Source organism: Asterias amurensis, chromosome 5 (assembly GCF_032118995.1).
Source record: "Asterias amurensis chromosome 5, ASM3211899v1".
NCBI lineage: Eukaryota > Metazoa > Echinodermata > Asteroidea > Forcipulatida > Asteriidae > Asterias > Asterias amurensis.
The window spans coordinates 24,629,267-24,644,862 of NC_092652.1; the positions used below are offsets into that span (position 1 = coordinate 24,629,267).

Here is a 15,596-nt window from a genome sequence, read left to right on the forward strand (position 1 = left end):
ATAACTATATCACGCTCCTTTGGTTTTGTACATCTGGGAGTGTTTAATGAAAATAAAATTTGGTTGAGGTTGAGCTACAAAGCGAGTGTGTTTGCAACAGGCATGTAGCATTTCAGTCGATCACAGGGTTTTAAATTTACAACAAACCACTGGCCAGAGGCAGTGAATATAGTGTCAGACCAACTAACTAACTGGAAAAGTCCAGCAGTCGTTTGTTGTTCAATTGAATAAAATAACTCACTGTGTATACGGATATGATGTTCAAATATTGACTTTGAGTCTGATAAAATATGTTTCAATTTTATGGCTATACTGTCAACCTTTGTTATAAAGAGCACTGTTATAAGTCCAGAGGTTCTGCTCATAAAGAGTACATTCTGAAGTTCTGAAACTCATTTCTGCTTTTGCTGCCCTCTTAAATAACAATGTTCCTGTTGTAAAGAGGGAATTATAACGGAATTGGACTGTAGTAGTGTTTTGTCTTCCATAATCAATAGAGTTATTGACTTTGAAAATTTCTGAAATAGAGATGCGATGTGATAGGATATGAATCTTGATTATAAACTGACCTTAGACTGAAAAACTGTGGCTTGAACAAAGAAGTGTATTCTGATGTTTAAGAGTTATTCGGAGTTGATTATTTTGATTGAAAGTTAAATAAATTAATTTTAACCATTGATACAGGCTGAACCCCCCCCCAAAAGAATATTGTGTTTTTGTGATAAAACGTTGTTTTCAAGTGTAAAGGTTTTTAAGGATAAGGTTGAATAATCTGTATTTTTGGCTGGCAAAAAAAAAAGGTTAAAATGTGGAATGTTGTTATGTCACAACTTTCCAACCAAGGTATTGATTTAAAATGTTTGAACAAAGAAAATAATTTTAATGTTATGCCAGTACAGTACTTGATGCTGTTTCAGCTTATCATGGAACGATAACTTGTTAAAAAATATATGTAAACTTCTTTTGCATATTCATCAAATTAATATATGTCAAACACTCTTCAAAGATATGCATCTTTCTGTTTTTGTTGAAGTGTAAACATGCCCATTCTCTGCCAAAATACAGATGATGTTCCTTTCACTTAATAAAATGTGTGTATTTATTATATTTCACAAAAGAATATTATGAAAATGAAATATTTGAAAAAATAGAGGTGCTACTGGAATGAAGGATTTTAAAATTTTATGTTTTAAATATGTACAGTGCAAAGTAAAATCAGTGTAGATATAATAAATTTGTTGTTATCATTCTAAATTATGTTGAGTGAAGACTGTTTTGTTTGCAAAATGTCTAAAATCTCTAGTTTTTTTCTGTCGGTTTAAATTGGTTCCCCTTTTTATCTTGACACATGTCAGTTACGGTGTGTCATGGCTGAACGGATCAGAGCACCAGACACGAGCACTGGTGTTTCTGTTCAGCAGAGAGTGGCTTCGAGTCCAAGTCGCGACACTCTTGACCATTATTTCTTTGTCCATTGCTTATTGATTACTGCTTTGTTCTTCAGATGGGATGTAAAGCCATACATGTAGGTCTCATGTGTTGTATAATGCACGTAAAAGAGCCCAGTGCAATAGACCGATCCATTAAGCTCCACCCCATTGCGTATTGACCAATCATAATGCAACGCCTGTCCGACAAATAAAGTCTAACATGGGTGCGCGTATCTTGCCGTGCGCGGCAGAGTTGTGCAGAAAGGCATCTATATTCCTTCCTCTATGGAGAGGCTCACGTGTTCTTGCACACACGTGCATCGTGGGCGGAGCCTCATGGACAGGTCTATTCTAATAAGGAGAAGGGGTTCGCCCTGTGTTCCTGGTTTGATTGGCTGCATAATGCCCCACAGCACTTTGTAGACCATTACATAGTGCTATGTGAAAGAAATAGGCCTGATACACAAAGCTCCACATACTTTGTAGGAAAAATAATGAATGTTGGAACGCCTGGAGTGATGGATTTGAGCCCTATATAAGAAGCACTATAATTATTTCGCAACAACATTAGAGGTCAAATTTAATCTCAATCAATGGAAATACAATATATTTCTTTAAAGTACAGAGGAAAACAAAATCTTCAAAGAAAATTGGAATATATTTTATTCGCCCTTCACTTCATGTTGACAGAGTATTGCATATACTTTTAATTTTATAAATTTACTAGCATTCTTCATATATCACTTTTACTTTCATTCATTGGTGTGCAAAAATGCATCCTCTTCCAATCTAGTAGAACACATTCTAACATATTTTGTTATTAACATTCATTATGCTTATTTCACACAATAATTTTTGCATATCCACAGATAATGTGGCAACAAAAGATTTTATCAAAAATGTAGAAACTGGGCCCAATTGCATAGAGCTAAGCACCAAAATTTGCTTAGCATTAAATTTTTTGCCTTGATAAAAACAAGATTACCAACCAAATTTCTGTGTGATTTTCAGGATAAGCAAACAACAGCTGAACACCTGTAACAAGCAATATGCAAAAAATGAAAAATTTGGTTGGTAATCTTGTTTTTATCAAAGGAAGAAATTTCATGCTAAGCAAATTTTTGTGCTAAGCAGCTCTATGAAATTGGGCCCAGGTTGGCTTTTCGTAACCGTCCATGCTCGGACGTCTAGCATTAAAGACATCTGCTCTTGAATATGAAAGCTGAAATGGTAACGGGTTCAAATTTAGCGTATGGATTTTTTAGACAAAACTCAGAAGGCACTGGTAGACAGTGTTTATTGTACAGGGAAGGGAAGACATTTTGTTAGGTAATCAATCGTAAAATTAATGGCAACACAAAATTAGTTGGTTTAGAATCAGCTTTAAAGGGTGTATGTACTTTTTGTAAGACAAAAAACACAATGTCCACAGATTCACACTTAACTTACACAGTTTGAAGATAATGATAGTAGAAAGCTTCCCTGAAAATATTACGTGCTGAGGTGCTGTAGTTTTTGGTAAATGAGTAAAACAATGTCATAAAAATAATTTTCCTCTCATGAGACGAAAATTATTTTAAGCATACAAACATACTTTCATGACATTGTTTTACTAATTTCCCAAAAACTACAGCACCTCAGTAAGTAACATTTTAAGGTATGCTTTCTACTTTCATTATCTTCAAACCCTGTAAGTTTAATGTAAATCTATGGACATTTTGAAAAAATACCCAAATCCGAGTCATTTCACTAAGAAGAAATATATCAGTTCTTATGCCCCAAAATTTGAATCTGAGAAACTTTCCTGTCGGATATGTTTCTAAGATTGTGTATTACGGATTATTCTTCCTGTGTGGCATAACATTTGCATAAACAGCATGTAGGTTACTCCTTAGTAGAGTAAGTTTTCGAGAAATACAGAAATATTTTTATTGTCTTTCCACTACGCAAACATTCAGGTCTGATTCATCAGCTGATTTCACGAAACGCTACGATTAATTTTCTCTCCAGGCTAGGACGAATAACTAGTCCTAACTTGGGATTAATCTTAAGGTTTACAAGTTCCAGTGAAAGGGAGGGACTGGTACTACATGTCTTTAGTCCTAAGAATATTCCTAAGTGAGGGAGAGTTTGGTGAAATTTACAGCTGAAGTGGTACAATATTGCAGTCATGAATACAGCATGATAGAAAACAGAAAAACACCCGTCATCCCAACTAGGGTTGTCATCAATAAACAGGCTGCCCCAATCTGCCACATCACCCCGAATTCTTGTCTACCTCTCAATCCAGAATGGTGCAGTCCCATTGTGATGTGTCTCCTGGTGTGACCCCTCAGCATGTGGTTAAACCATGTTGACATAGGGGTGTTTAATGCGTCACCAGGGAGGGGGTAGGATTTGTTCAGTGTTTTTCTCTCGTTCTGTTTGCGGAGGGCTATCATTCGAGGAAACGCTTCTTGGATTGCAGTCGTCAGAGCTGAGACAAAAGAATATCAATTATTGTTTTAATTTGTTGGGAACTGAAGTATCACCACTGACAAACAACAAATCAGGATTACGGAATTTCTAACTCACAAAAATCGGGCGGGGCAATAACAAAAATTGAGGAAGACACTACGTAAACTATACACCTACATCCCCGTTTAAACAAATAGAAACACTAACAGTCTGAAACTATTACTGGTTTAGATTACCTTTTTAGCCCCATATTGACCCCTTGCACGCACGTCACACGCGGCGACTGATGCCACGCACCCAAAGTTGGTGGGCAGTTAGGTTTACGTGTATTAAAGATTTTTCTAATGATGACGTCAGGTGAAATAAGTCAATAGGCATAAGAAGACTAATTTGCTAGACTCCCTCCACTTCTTGGCCCTCTGTCAAAGCTTGAAAAACATGTTTGAATAGAAAACTGACATATTTATGTTGAAATATTTCCCCCGTTGTCAATAACCGTATCTCTTTTTTTGAGAGCACTTCTGACCTTGAAAATGTGGGCACTCGCTTAAGTGAAATTTTGTGTAACAATGAGAAGTGGATCACAAAATTGAATTCCAACTTGTGTACAACTCACTTTCATGTGCCTTGACATGTTGAATGACTGTCCTGCAGAGGGGGCATGGTGTCCTGGGCGACTGCACAGCCTGGGCAAGCTGGCGTAAGCATGGTTCACAGAAGACGTGCTGACAGGGAATGCACACGTTGGGGTACAGGTACAAGTCCAGACAAACAGGGCATGTGGTTGCCTCACGGAGGGACATACCCGAGTCACAGACACTCAAGAGGGACATAATCTTTGCCGAGTCACAGTCAAGATTCTGAAGGAAAGATGGGAAGTCAGGAGTGTCAAGATTTAAAGCTTTGCATTTGCAGTGAAGGAAAAGCAAAAGGAGGGAGAAGATTATTAAACTGAATGAGGCAGACTATTAGGATATCTGAGGGGAAAAGGAAAAGGAAAAGGCAATTGCAAAAAGTTTTTTGTTTGTTTGCTTCTTGGATGTTCACAAAACATGGGGTTGAATGGTCTGGAGGCACCTTATCCACAGTTTCTCCCCTGCTCATACAAACAGTCTCTGTGGTTACCTACTGCCTCATTGCCCTGTAAAAAAAGGTAAATGCAGTAAGAACTATGTTACCATTTGAAACCATCTTTCTCATGAAGAAATGTTGGTTGTAAGGAACAAAATAAACTGGTCAGGTTATGTTTACCTGTTCTTCTATCAGCAGCTCATGGTCTTCCATCGTCTTTTCTTCTTGCCATCTCTCTCGTCTTCGTAGTTTCCTTCTCTCATTCTTCCTGCGATTCTTCTCTTTCTTCTGAGCTCTCAGGATGGCCCGTTGCAGGTAAGCTGATGTCCCCTCGGTGTCTTGAGCTCCAGTACCCTGAAAATCGTTGTCTGAACTTGCAGAAGCTTCAAATTGAGGTTCAAATGTTAAAACATTATGTTTCAATCAACCATCATTACTTGCAAAAAAAAACTCCAGAAACAAATCCAGCCTTGCTTTTGTGAAAAGAAACTACAGACCCATTTGTTTTGGGATGTTCGATATTGTCACATTTCAAATTTTGCTATATAAGACATTAGATAAAATGACTTTTTCACACAATTTTAACGTTAAGTTAGAGAGACTTGTAATTTCGCCCCAAATAAATGCATCACAAAACTGAGTTTGACCTCGGAGCCACTCTTTAATAGATCTTCACCCACAGTTTAAATTAACACAGACACACAACAAGTTTTGATCAGAATTTTTGTGTGAACTTTCCTCACCCTCTTGTTGACTGTCCGTGTCAAAGTCCTCAACAAGCTGGTTGACGTCATTCTCAGCTCTCAATGGTGAAGGCTCTCGCTCCAGCTCCAATAAGAGTTCGTCCAGAAAGTCCTTCCACGTCAAAGGTGCTGAGGAAGTTCCAACTACCACGTGCGATTGCGACATGTTTTCCTCTTCTGATTCACTACCAGAACCAAGTGTGTTTTGATCAACTATTGATAACTGTCTCGGGACAGTCTGATCAGATGAACTGTCCTCCGATGTGGAGCGGAGGGCGGTTTGTCTTGAATTTGGTGGAATACTGATACTAGTTGCTTGTGAGTTTCTTGACAATTTGGATGAATTAATGAGATTGCTGTGCGAAGAATTTGATTCAGTATCGGCATCCAATACCTCTTCGGCAGGGATTCGATTAAAGTAGTCTGTACTACACGTCTCAGTTAATGGTCCATTACGCATAGAAGTACAGGAGCCAGACTGCGACTCCTGAACAGAGGTAGCATTAGACGCATGAGATTTGGTCTTTGAATGCTCAGTGTTTTTATAGCCTGGCCTGAACCTGAGTTGATTACGGACTTTAGGTTCAACTGACGACAAAGATGTTTTCGTACTTGTTGGTAGGATCGAGACTGATTCCAACTCATCTTTATCAACTTCTGAAACCTTGCTGGATCTGGAATCCAACTCGTGTGTATCCAAGTACCAGGAACCTACAGGAAGGGTACCATCTTCATTTGGAAGTAACCCAACCACACTCTTCTCGTAGCTGTCTTTTGATTTGGTGGGTGATGCTTGACCTTTAACCTGAGGATCTTGGTCGCGTACACCACCTCTCAGTTTTGCTAGTTGAGATTGAGGCAGTTCGTGGTCGACACGGCTGCCGATGATGTGAACACTGGACCAAGGCCCCTGGTGATCCTGGTGGTGCCTTATGCTAGGGGTCAGAAAATCAAATGACCCAAGGCGACCTCTGCATTTTGGGCAGGCAAGTTTTCCTCTTGTCCACTGTGACTGTCAAAAAAATAAAAATAAAATCAGGTTTTTTAAAATTCTTTTTTTGACAAAATCGACATTTTCCACACATTTCGAGGAGTATGACTTTCTCTGTGGTATTTGGCATTGCAAGATTTTAATATAGGCCCAAAGCACTTTGGAGTACGTCAGGGCTCGACTTTGGGGAAAAAAATCCTACAAGACTGCAGGACCTTACTGGAACAGTAAAAATGTCAACAGAATTAACATGAAACAGATAGTTTAGTTTTTTTTGTTAGAAATGTTGATACTCTACTAACACACCTCATTGGAAAATTTCATATCCTGGACATAGCCTTAAATACTTTGACCACTTTGTGTGAATAGAAGGTGGTCAAACCTTGCATCATTTGCGCCCGCTATGGGCATTTCAGTACAAGTCGCTTCTGGCGGCTGGGGTCTCTCTAAAGGGTTACACAAAGCCTGTAGCAGTTTTTATTAGACAGTGTACACCAGGTTAGTGTTAAAGGAACACGTTGCCTTGGATCGGACGAGTTGGTCAAAACAAAAGCGTTTGTAACCGTTTTTTATAAAATGCATATGGTTGGAAAGATGTTTTAAAAGTAGAATACAATGATCCACACAAGTTTGCCTCGAAATTGCGTGGTTTTCCTTCTACTGTGCGAACTAACATGGTCGGCCATTTATGGGAGTCAAAATTTTGACCCCCATAAATGGCCGACGTGTTAGTCGACGAGGTAAAAGGAAAACCACGCAATTTTGAGGCATGTTTGTGTGGATCATTGTATTCTACTTTTACAACATCTTTCTACCCATGTGCATTTTATAACAAACGGTTACAAACGCTTTTTAAAGACCAACTCGACCGATCCAAGGCAACGTGTTCCTTTAAAGGCAGTGGACACTATTGGTAATTACTTAAAATATTTATTAGCATAAAACGTTACTTGGTAACGAGTAATGGGGAGCTGTTGATGGTATAAAACATTATGAGAAACGGCTCCCTCTGAAGTAGCGTAGTTTTCCAGAAAGAAGTAACTTTCCACGAATTTAATTTGAGACCTCAGATTTAGAATTTGAGGTCTCAAAATCAAGCATCTGAGAGCACACAACTATGTGTGACAAGGGTGTTTTTTCTTTTATTTTTATCTCGCAACTTCGACGACCGATTGAGCTCAAATTTTCACAGGTTTGTTGTTTTATGCATGTTGAGATACACCAAGTGAGAAGACTAGTCTTTGACAATTAACAAAAGTGTCCAGTGTCTTTAAGGATGAGCCCCCGCCTACTCCTAGAATTATGAGGCTTGTTCCACTATAGAGGAACGAACCTCATAGTTCTAGGAGTAAGCCTTGGCCTTATCTGCAGCTGCCCTTTATGTTAAAAATACCTCCTCAATAGCAGTCTTGATCCAGGACGGTGTTGCATCCTCACTGATATACAACGATGCACCACTAGCGCCACTCCGTTGATGATACGTTGTAGTCAAGTCCGAGTCTTTGGCTGATGTGGAACGGAGAATGCTGTCTTCGTTGAAAAGAAATCGTCTACATTTACGACACTTGAAGGAAGATTGTTGTGGGTTGTTTGCACCTGATGCCATTTTTGGTGGTTCACTTGTTATTAAAATACCTCAACTGTAAAATTATAAAATCAGATGGTTAAATAAACGAACAGCCACAATATAAAATTCTTTACGCAAACTTAAATGTGCCGAGTGATTTGCCTGGGTTTTTTTCTCCACAGAAATCGGGAAAGTATCGAGTTTACAATGGCTGCTTCAAGACAATGGACACTATTGGTAAGTGTCAAAGACATAGTCTTCCCACTTGGTGTATCTCAACATATGCAATATATATCTCAATATATTGTGGGACAGAATTCTGGAAAGTACTACTAGACTAGACCCAGTTTTTACCAAGTTACTGGGGCGTTGTACTCCTTTTTTCAAAATTTGTCATTCTCTGTAGCTTAAAGACTGAAGTGAAAAGGAGTACAGTGCCCCAGTAAACTGGGTCTAGGAAATTACTGAGTACATAGTGCTTATTGACCGTCCTGATAGTATATATGCTACAGTGCTAGATAAAATCATGATATCATCATATTCAAATCATAGCAGTTTATTTTTTTTAATCATTTACTATTTTTTAGTCTAAAATGAACTCTTCTTACTCTTCATAATTTCATTCTTCAGTTTGAACTGATTGAATGTCATCATGATGACATTGATCATTTCGAATGAATGCATTAAAAGTTAAAGTTATACTGTCACAAAATACTTACATAAATCATGATGTAATCAACCATACGATTAAACTACGAGCACTCTACACAACCACACACAGTCATGACAGTACAGCATGCAGGCCTCATCTGATTCCTAATCTTTTTTAGTGTTTACATTACAAAAACTGCTCCACTTCTTCTTCAAAGCGCGCCCTCTCGTGTCGCCAGATGGGGGGTTTCATTTATTTACACGTTTCAAGTGTAGACTGGTTCCCGGTCCCTCCCCAGGAATAATAATGTGTGTAAGCAACAGATGCAGAAACGGTACACAATGTGTGAAACACATTACCGAATACACAAACTGCTGCACGCCCAAAGCCCACGGGAAACACACCTGCGCTGAAGTACGGCTCAATTTTAGTCGTCAAAATTTGCCTAGATCGTCATTTAACTTGAATATATTCACTGGAAAACAAGGTGTGTGCTATTTCATCAGATGTGGCAAGATATCGTCATCTCCGGGTGGTAAAACTCATCTTGAAAGACCGTCTTTTTGGGGTAGGTATTTTCAGTGCTAGTCAGTGGCCTTGTCGGCTCTAAACGATTCCGTGTTTTTTTTTATGGTGATTGATTGAATATTTGAACAGTGAATCATTCGTATACATTCTCAATGTACATATTTTGTACAGTTCTTGTAAATTCCGTTGGATTTTTGACATATCTTGTTGTATGAAATGATGTGACATACACAGATATTTGTTGTTTCTTAATTGTGCACAAATCTTAGTTTACTTGTGACAGTAAAACTATTTCTTGAATTAAAATAGTTGAATGGAATTGTGACTGGCCATGCACTGCTGGTTTATCATGTGGAGTGGGTGGGGGTGGGACCCGGGATCATTAGAGCAAGGATGGTGGATTGGTGGGATGGTTGAATGAAGTTGAGACAAAATTTCACATTGTTTTAGTATGTGTCAATTTTCACTAATATGTTATTAACTATTGCAATTGTCGGTTTCACACAAATTGTGGGTAAAATAGTAGTAATATTAAATATTATATTATAGGCTATTTATAATTATTAATTTTTTTATTTACAACAAATAGGTTACCCTAGTTTTTCAGTGCATTTGTGTTGTATTTTGTAGAGTCTTGGAATGTTAGGCCCTAATTATTTTGATTTTAAAACTTGCACTTGTATTGTTTTAAAGGAACACGTTGCCTTGGATTGGACGAGTTGGTCTACAAAAAGCGTTTATAACCGTTTGTTATAACATGCATAATGGTTGGAAAGATGTTTTAAAAAGTAGAATACAATGATCCACACAAGTTTGCCTCGAAATTGCGTGGTTTTCCTTTTACTGTAAAAACTAACACGGTCGGCCATTTATGGGAGTCAACAATTTGACTCCCATAACATAAAATAAATGGCCGACTGTGTTAGTAGACGAGGTAAGAAAAGGAAAACCGTGCAACTTCGAGGCATGTTTGTGTGGATCATTGTATTCTACTTTTGCAACATCTTTCTACCCATATGCATTTTATAAAAACGGTTACAAACGCTTTTCAAAGACCAACTCGACCGATCCAAGGCAACGTGTTCCTTTAAATCATTTGTCAATTATGAGTTATGACATAACTTACACGTTAACAAATTGAGTTTTTTTCTAAGTCAGTCTGCTACAATGTATACCTGTATGGACTATGGTTAACTGTGATAATGCTGGTGGGGTTTAGCCCAGGTTGGGGCTAGTAGGCGTTATGTGTATTATGTAGGCCTACTATGACTGATGCTTGCTTGGAAATCAAGTTTGAAAAGTATGGTTGGTGAACTGATGTATATGTACAGTACATGTACATGTACATGAATGAATACGAGCAGTGGATTACTTTTAATAGTTGGACTAGATTTTCCATTCCACATTTTAACAAATATACAAATTTGGATGACAGCTTTATAAATGTCAGCGTTCTCCGGTGGTCTTCTAGCCAAGTAAATCATACGAGGATCCACCAGTCAGATTTCTGTTTTTAAAAGTGGTCCCGGCTGGCTAGGCTAGTTCAGTGTTGAAAAGCTTCCCTATGTGGTAGGTATGAAACATTGATTTGAGAAAATGCTGGACAGACTTGTGAAATGACAACCCATAAGAAACAACTGACAGTGAAAATAACCACCAAAACGACATTTTCTTGAAAATTGTGGTATCCCAAGAAGCTATCCAAGAAGAATGCTTGACATCCCTTTTGTCAGGGGAAATGTCTGATCTTAATCCCATACAAAATATATTCACGTTATTTCATAAGAATCCCCTTATATTTGTTGTATTTTGTTTTGTACATGATGCTACTGGTTTTTGGGACTAAAGACTGGCTGTCGATGGCCTACATATCGGAAGTCACATTTTGCACGTAATGATTTTGAAAAAATTAACGTGTGAATGTACATTCGGCTAATAGAAAATTGCACTGTTTCTTCGTGAAAATTGTCTGGAACTGGTTGCCTGTATTGTATTGAACCTCAGAGGACCAACAATGTATTTTCCTTCCTCCATGATTGAACTGTCTGCTGCATCCATACATGGATCAAACCTGACAAGATTTCAGGTATAATATGTGTCTGTTATGCCATGGTAATCAATCAATGACCACTTAGCCACAATTAGCCTGGGGGCAGAAATGAAATGAGCAGTAATCCAATGCCACCAGGATGGAGTTGACAGTGAGTTTCTCAAGTTAGTTGTTGTCCAGTGTGCATTTATCTAATATTAATATTTTCCTGGACAATGAAACAGAACTTGTTATATCCAGACCGTTTAATTTCGGATTCCAATCAGGGCCCAATTTTATAGAGCTGCTAAGCACGACAATTTGCTTAAAGGCAGTGGACACTATTGGTAATTACTCAAAATAATTATCAGCATAAAACCTTACTTGGTAACGAGTATTGGGGAGACGTTGATAGTATAAAGCATTGTGAGAAACGGGTCCCTCTGAAGTGACGTAGTTTTCGAGAAAGAAGTAATTTTCCACGAATTTGATTTCGAGACCTCAAGTTTAGAATTTGAGGTCTCAAAATCAAGCATCTGAAAGCACACAGCTTCATGTGACAAGGGTGTTATTTTCTTTCATTATTATCTCGCAACTTCGATGACCATTTGAGCTCAAATTTTCATGGTTTTGTTATTTGTGCATATGTTGAGGTACATCAAGTGAGAATACTGGTCTTTGACAAATACCACTGCCTTTAAGCATGAAATTTATTCCTTGATAAAAACAGTATTACCAACAAAATTTTCACATGATTTTCAGGAATTAAGCAAACAACAGCTGAACACGAGTAGCAAGCAATGCAACAAATGGAAATTTGGTTGGTAATCCTGTTTTTAACAAGGAAGAAATTTCATGCTAAGCAAAGTTTTGTGCTTAGCAGCCCTATGAAATTACATAAAGCTGTTTAGCAGAAAAGACGTCTTAGCAAATTTCAGTGCTGAGCAAAAATTAGTGGGGACCCAGTCAAAGCAATGTAAACTTGGTGTTATTTTGGCTGGTAATACTTTTCTTTGCTTAGCAAGTTTTTGTGTACGAAGTTGGGCCCTGATGTCAACACACCTTGAACAAATATTAAAAATAGAACACTCCCCTGTAACCCAGTCTCTAGGTACAAGTTTTACAGTCACAAAATCAGACACCTTGTGGCAGTGCAAAGAAAAATGTATAACAAAAAGTATAACAAATTGTAGGAGATTAAAAACAATGTGTTACATTTGTAGGGGATTAAGACTTAGAAAAATGCCAGGAACAAAAGGGATGTCAATCATTGTCCCTGAATAGTGTCTTGGGCTAATTTGGAGAAAATGAAGGTCTCATCTTTTATTTACTCTATTTTGTTAAAAAGTCAAGGAAATTTGGATGTCTTTTTCTTTGTAAGAACTGTCAGTTGACAGACCCCTATGGTTGTCCCCTGCCAGTACTCCAGTATGGAGTTATGTGTTGACCCATGGTTGAACTATACATGTATGTGTGGTTGTTGATCTTTACTCACCATACCATGATTCAGATTGTTTTGGTGCCATTTAGGTGAACATTTTTGACAATATTGATTAGTTTTTAAAATTTCATTCAATAAACTTTGTCACCCTGTTAGTGTTTCTTATCCCGTTTATTACACACAATGAATAATTATGTGTCATTTGCTTCTCAAAAACACCATTTGCTACTCAATATTACAGAGTAGCATTCAGTGTGCACAAAATGAGTTCAGTCTGTAAAGAAAGTGCTACACATTTATGCAAAGTTGCTGGTCAAAATCATTCCCTTGCCATTTTTGGCACTATACACTCAGTGAGTGTACAGTATACAGTGAGTGTAATGCTCTTTTTAGGCCACACAGTGTTAACATGCACTCAATGTTTTGGGGTTAGGATTACATGTAGGGTTAAAGTTGGGTTTAGGTTAGGGTTAGAGTTTAAAGTTAGTGTACACAAGTGCACTATCAGACTTAAGAGGCCAGAAGTTTAATTCCCCAAAAGACCCCCTGTCTTCCAACGTATTTGAATTCTAAAAATAATTGCTCTTGAATGAGGTTAAAGCATGTCAAAGAGAGTGGCATTTTACATCATTTTTTAACGTGAGATTAGAGACTTAAAATTTGTCACGACTTTTATAAGGACTCTATACAAGTGGAAAATTGAGTGCATCACAATAAAAGGAATTTGACCCTGGAGCCCCTCTTTAAAAGCCCCTTGGCATGAGTACTCTGAAACTCTATTTGACCTTTCTCTATGGTTTTGACCTTGTCACACGTTGTAGCGCTAACCCTGGGAAAACTCCACAGAATCTTGAGGCTAAAAGTGAGATATGGGGGTTAACCATTCTTATTATAGCTCTATGATGGGGTTAACATTAAACAGAGATGTAGGAATAAAGGACTTCTAGCTAGAAGTCTTTTATTATTTTAGTGAGAAATTACCTCTATCTCAAAAACTACGTTATTTCAAAGGGAGTCGATTCCCACAATGTTTTATACTACCAACAGCTCTCCAATGCTCGTTACCAAGTCAGTTTTTAAGTTAATATTTGTTTTGAGTAATTACCAAATGTGTACCTTCCCTTTAAGGTTTATCTTGGAGTAGTAAGCAACGAATCAATAGAATTTTTTTTTGAAGGAATAAGACAGCACAACACAAGTTGTCATGGTGACAGTGCAACCTCTCAAAAGGATTTTTTATTCTTAATCTTGGACTTGCTGTTCTTGACAACAGTTGTATTTAATGTGTAAATGATTAGAAAACATCAGATAATACATACATAGCTCTAGCCAATGTTCACTGTACGAACATGAACACTAAGAACATGTAGGTCTACATGTAGGCCTACTGTACATGTGTAGAAATGTAATGTTATTTGGTTTGTGACATCAATGTCATCTAAAAATAGACACAGACAAACGAATTCCCTATTTTCCTGTAATGTATTTCCTAAAATGTAATTCAGGTTGCCCCAGTTTAATGGTGAAATCACCATGGATGCCATACAGTAATTTTATTGACCTTATTAATGTGTAAATGGAGTTACATGTGTTGTAGCACACAATACATCATGTGTGTAGGGCTTCATTATTTTGCAGGCCTGGAAAATTACACAAAGGCCATGGTCTCTGTTGCCCCTGGTCTTGGCCTCAGTGCCCCTTCAGAAGTTTCCCATAGACTTTCAGAGATCCCACTAGAAGTGCCCAATCTTTGCAAATTGAAAATTTCCTTGCCCTCTGAAAGCTAAAATTCCAGGCCGTGCATGTTTTGACTGTGTAATCTGTGTTCAATACTTTGTACAGAAGCTTGCTGCTACTGGAATGCACAATTTGTATGACAATTGGGGATATTCTACTATTTCCTGTTGAGGTGCATTCAGGAAGCCATTCATAACCTGACTTTTTGTAACCCTCTTTATTTGTGGGAATTCTGTCTATAAATAAACAATATCCGAGAACTCTCTTGAGTCAGTGAGCAAAGTTTTGAATGAAGGAAATGTTTAAATTGTGGCTGATTTACATGAAATTTCCAATGTATTTGTGCACATTTGTACAGTGTGTTGAAAGTCTGAATTGTGACAGGAAATGTGCAATAAATGGTACGCCCATTTTTTTTAATTTTTTTTTTCAAATGTCCAGTTGATAGTGCCAAGCCAAGTTACCAAATGTTGGAAATTTATTCACATAAAAAAACAAACCCCAAAACACAGTGGTTTATTCTTATTAAATTGTAATAATTAATTTAATAACAGAGCTATCTGATTACAGCTGTTTTGAAGGGCATTACTATCCTAGATCCATACACACGCTGTGTAATATGTAATAGTGTTTATGAATGTGACGTCATTTTGTTTATTGAGTCACTGTTTGATGTTGACCACACCTTTGTGTGGTTGGACATCCAAATCTGATGTCATTATTGGAAACGATGAACATGTACATGTGGGTATAGGAGTTTCACCATCATCAAAGAATATTTTTTAATAATTGCAGTTTTTGCTGCCTAATGCTCAACCTTTGCTCTTGTGTGGTTCAATAAATTTAAAAGGGTGGGATTAGAAGAGTTTTTGATGAAATGATCTACATAATTTGAAAAGTATTGAGTTGTGCACTAACATACTTGTATACTGTACAAAAAGTAAAATCTA

General features: G+C 37.5%; 2 protein-coding genes across 2 annotated transcripts in view; one reads left to right on the plus strand and one right to left on the minus strand.

The window, feature by feature from the left end:
* Positions 1–2,080: 2,080 nt before the first annotated feature.
* On the minus strand, positions 2,081–9,074 carry LOC139937238 (uncharacterized). The gene is made up of 6 exons (XM_071932323.1): positions 8,979–9,074; positions 8,086–8,332; positions 5,702–6,713; positions 5,139–5,341; positions 4,504–4,747; positions 2,081–3,906 (listed from the first exon to the last, which is right to left on the minus strand). Exons 2-6 carry the CDS (start codon positions 8,296–8,298, stop codon positions 3,599–3,601), a joined length of 1,980 nt encoding a protein of 659 aa, XP_071788424.1. The 5' UTR covers positions 8,299–8,332; positions 8,979–9,074; the 3' UTR covers positions 2,081–3,598.
* A 216-nt stretch (positions 9,075–9,290) lies between these two features.
* The window catches only part of LOC139937571 (unconventional myosin-Ia-like), a 36,248-nt gene continuing 29,942 nt past the window's right edge, over positions 9,291–15,596 (plus strand). Inside the window, 1 exon segment of the mRNA XM_071932777.1 lies at positions 9,291–9,479. The gene's annotated coding sequence lies outside the window, so the exon portion shown is untranslated.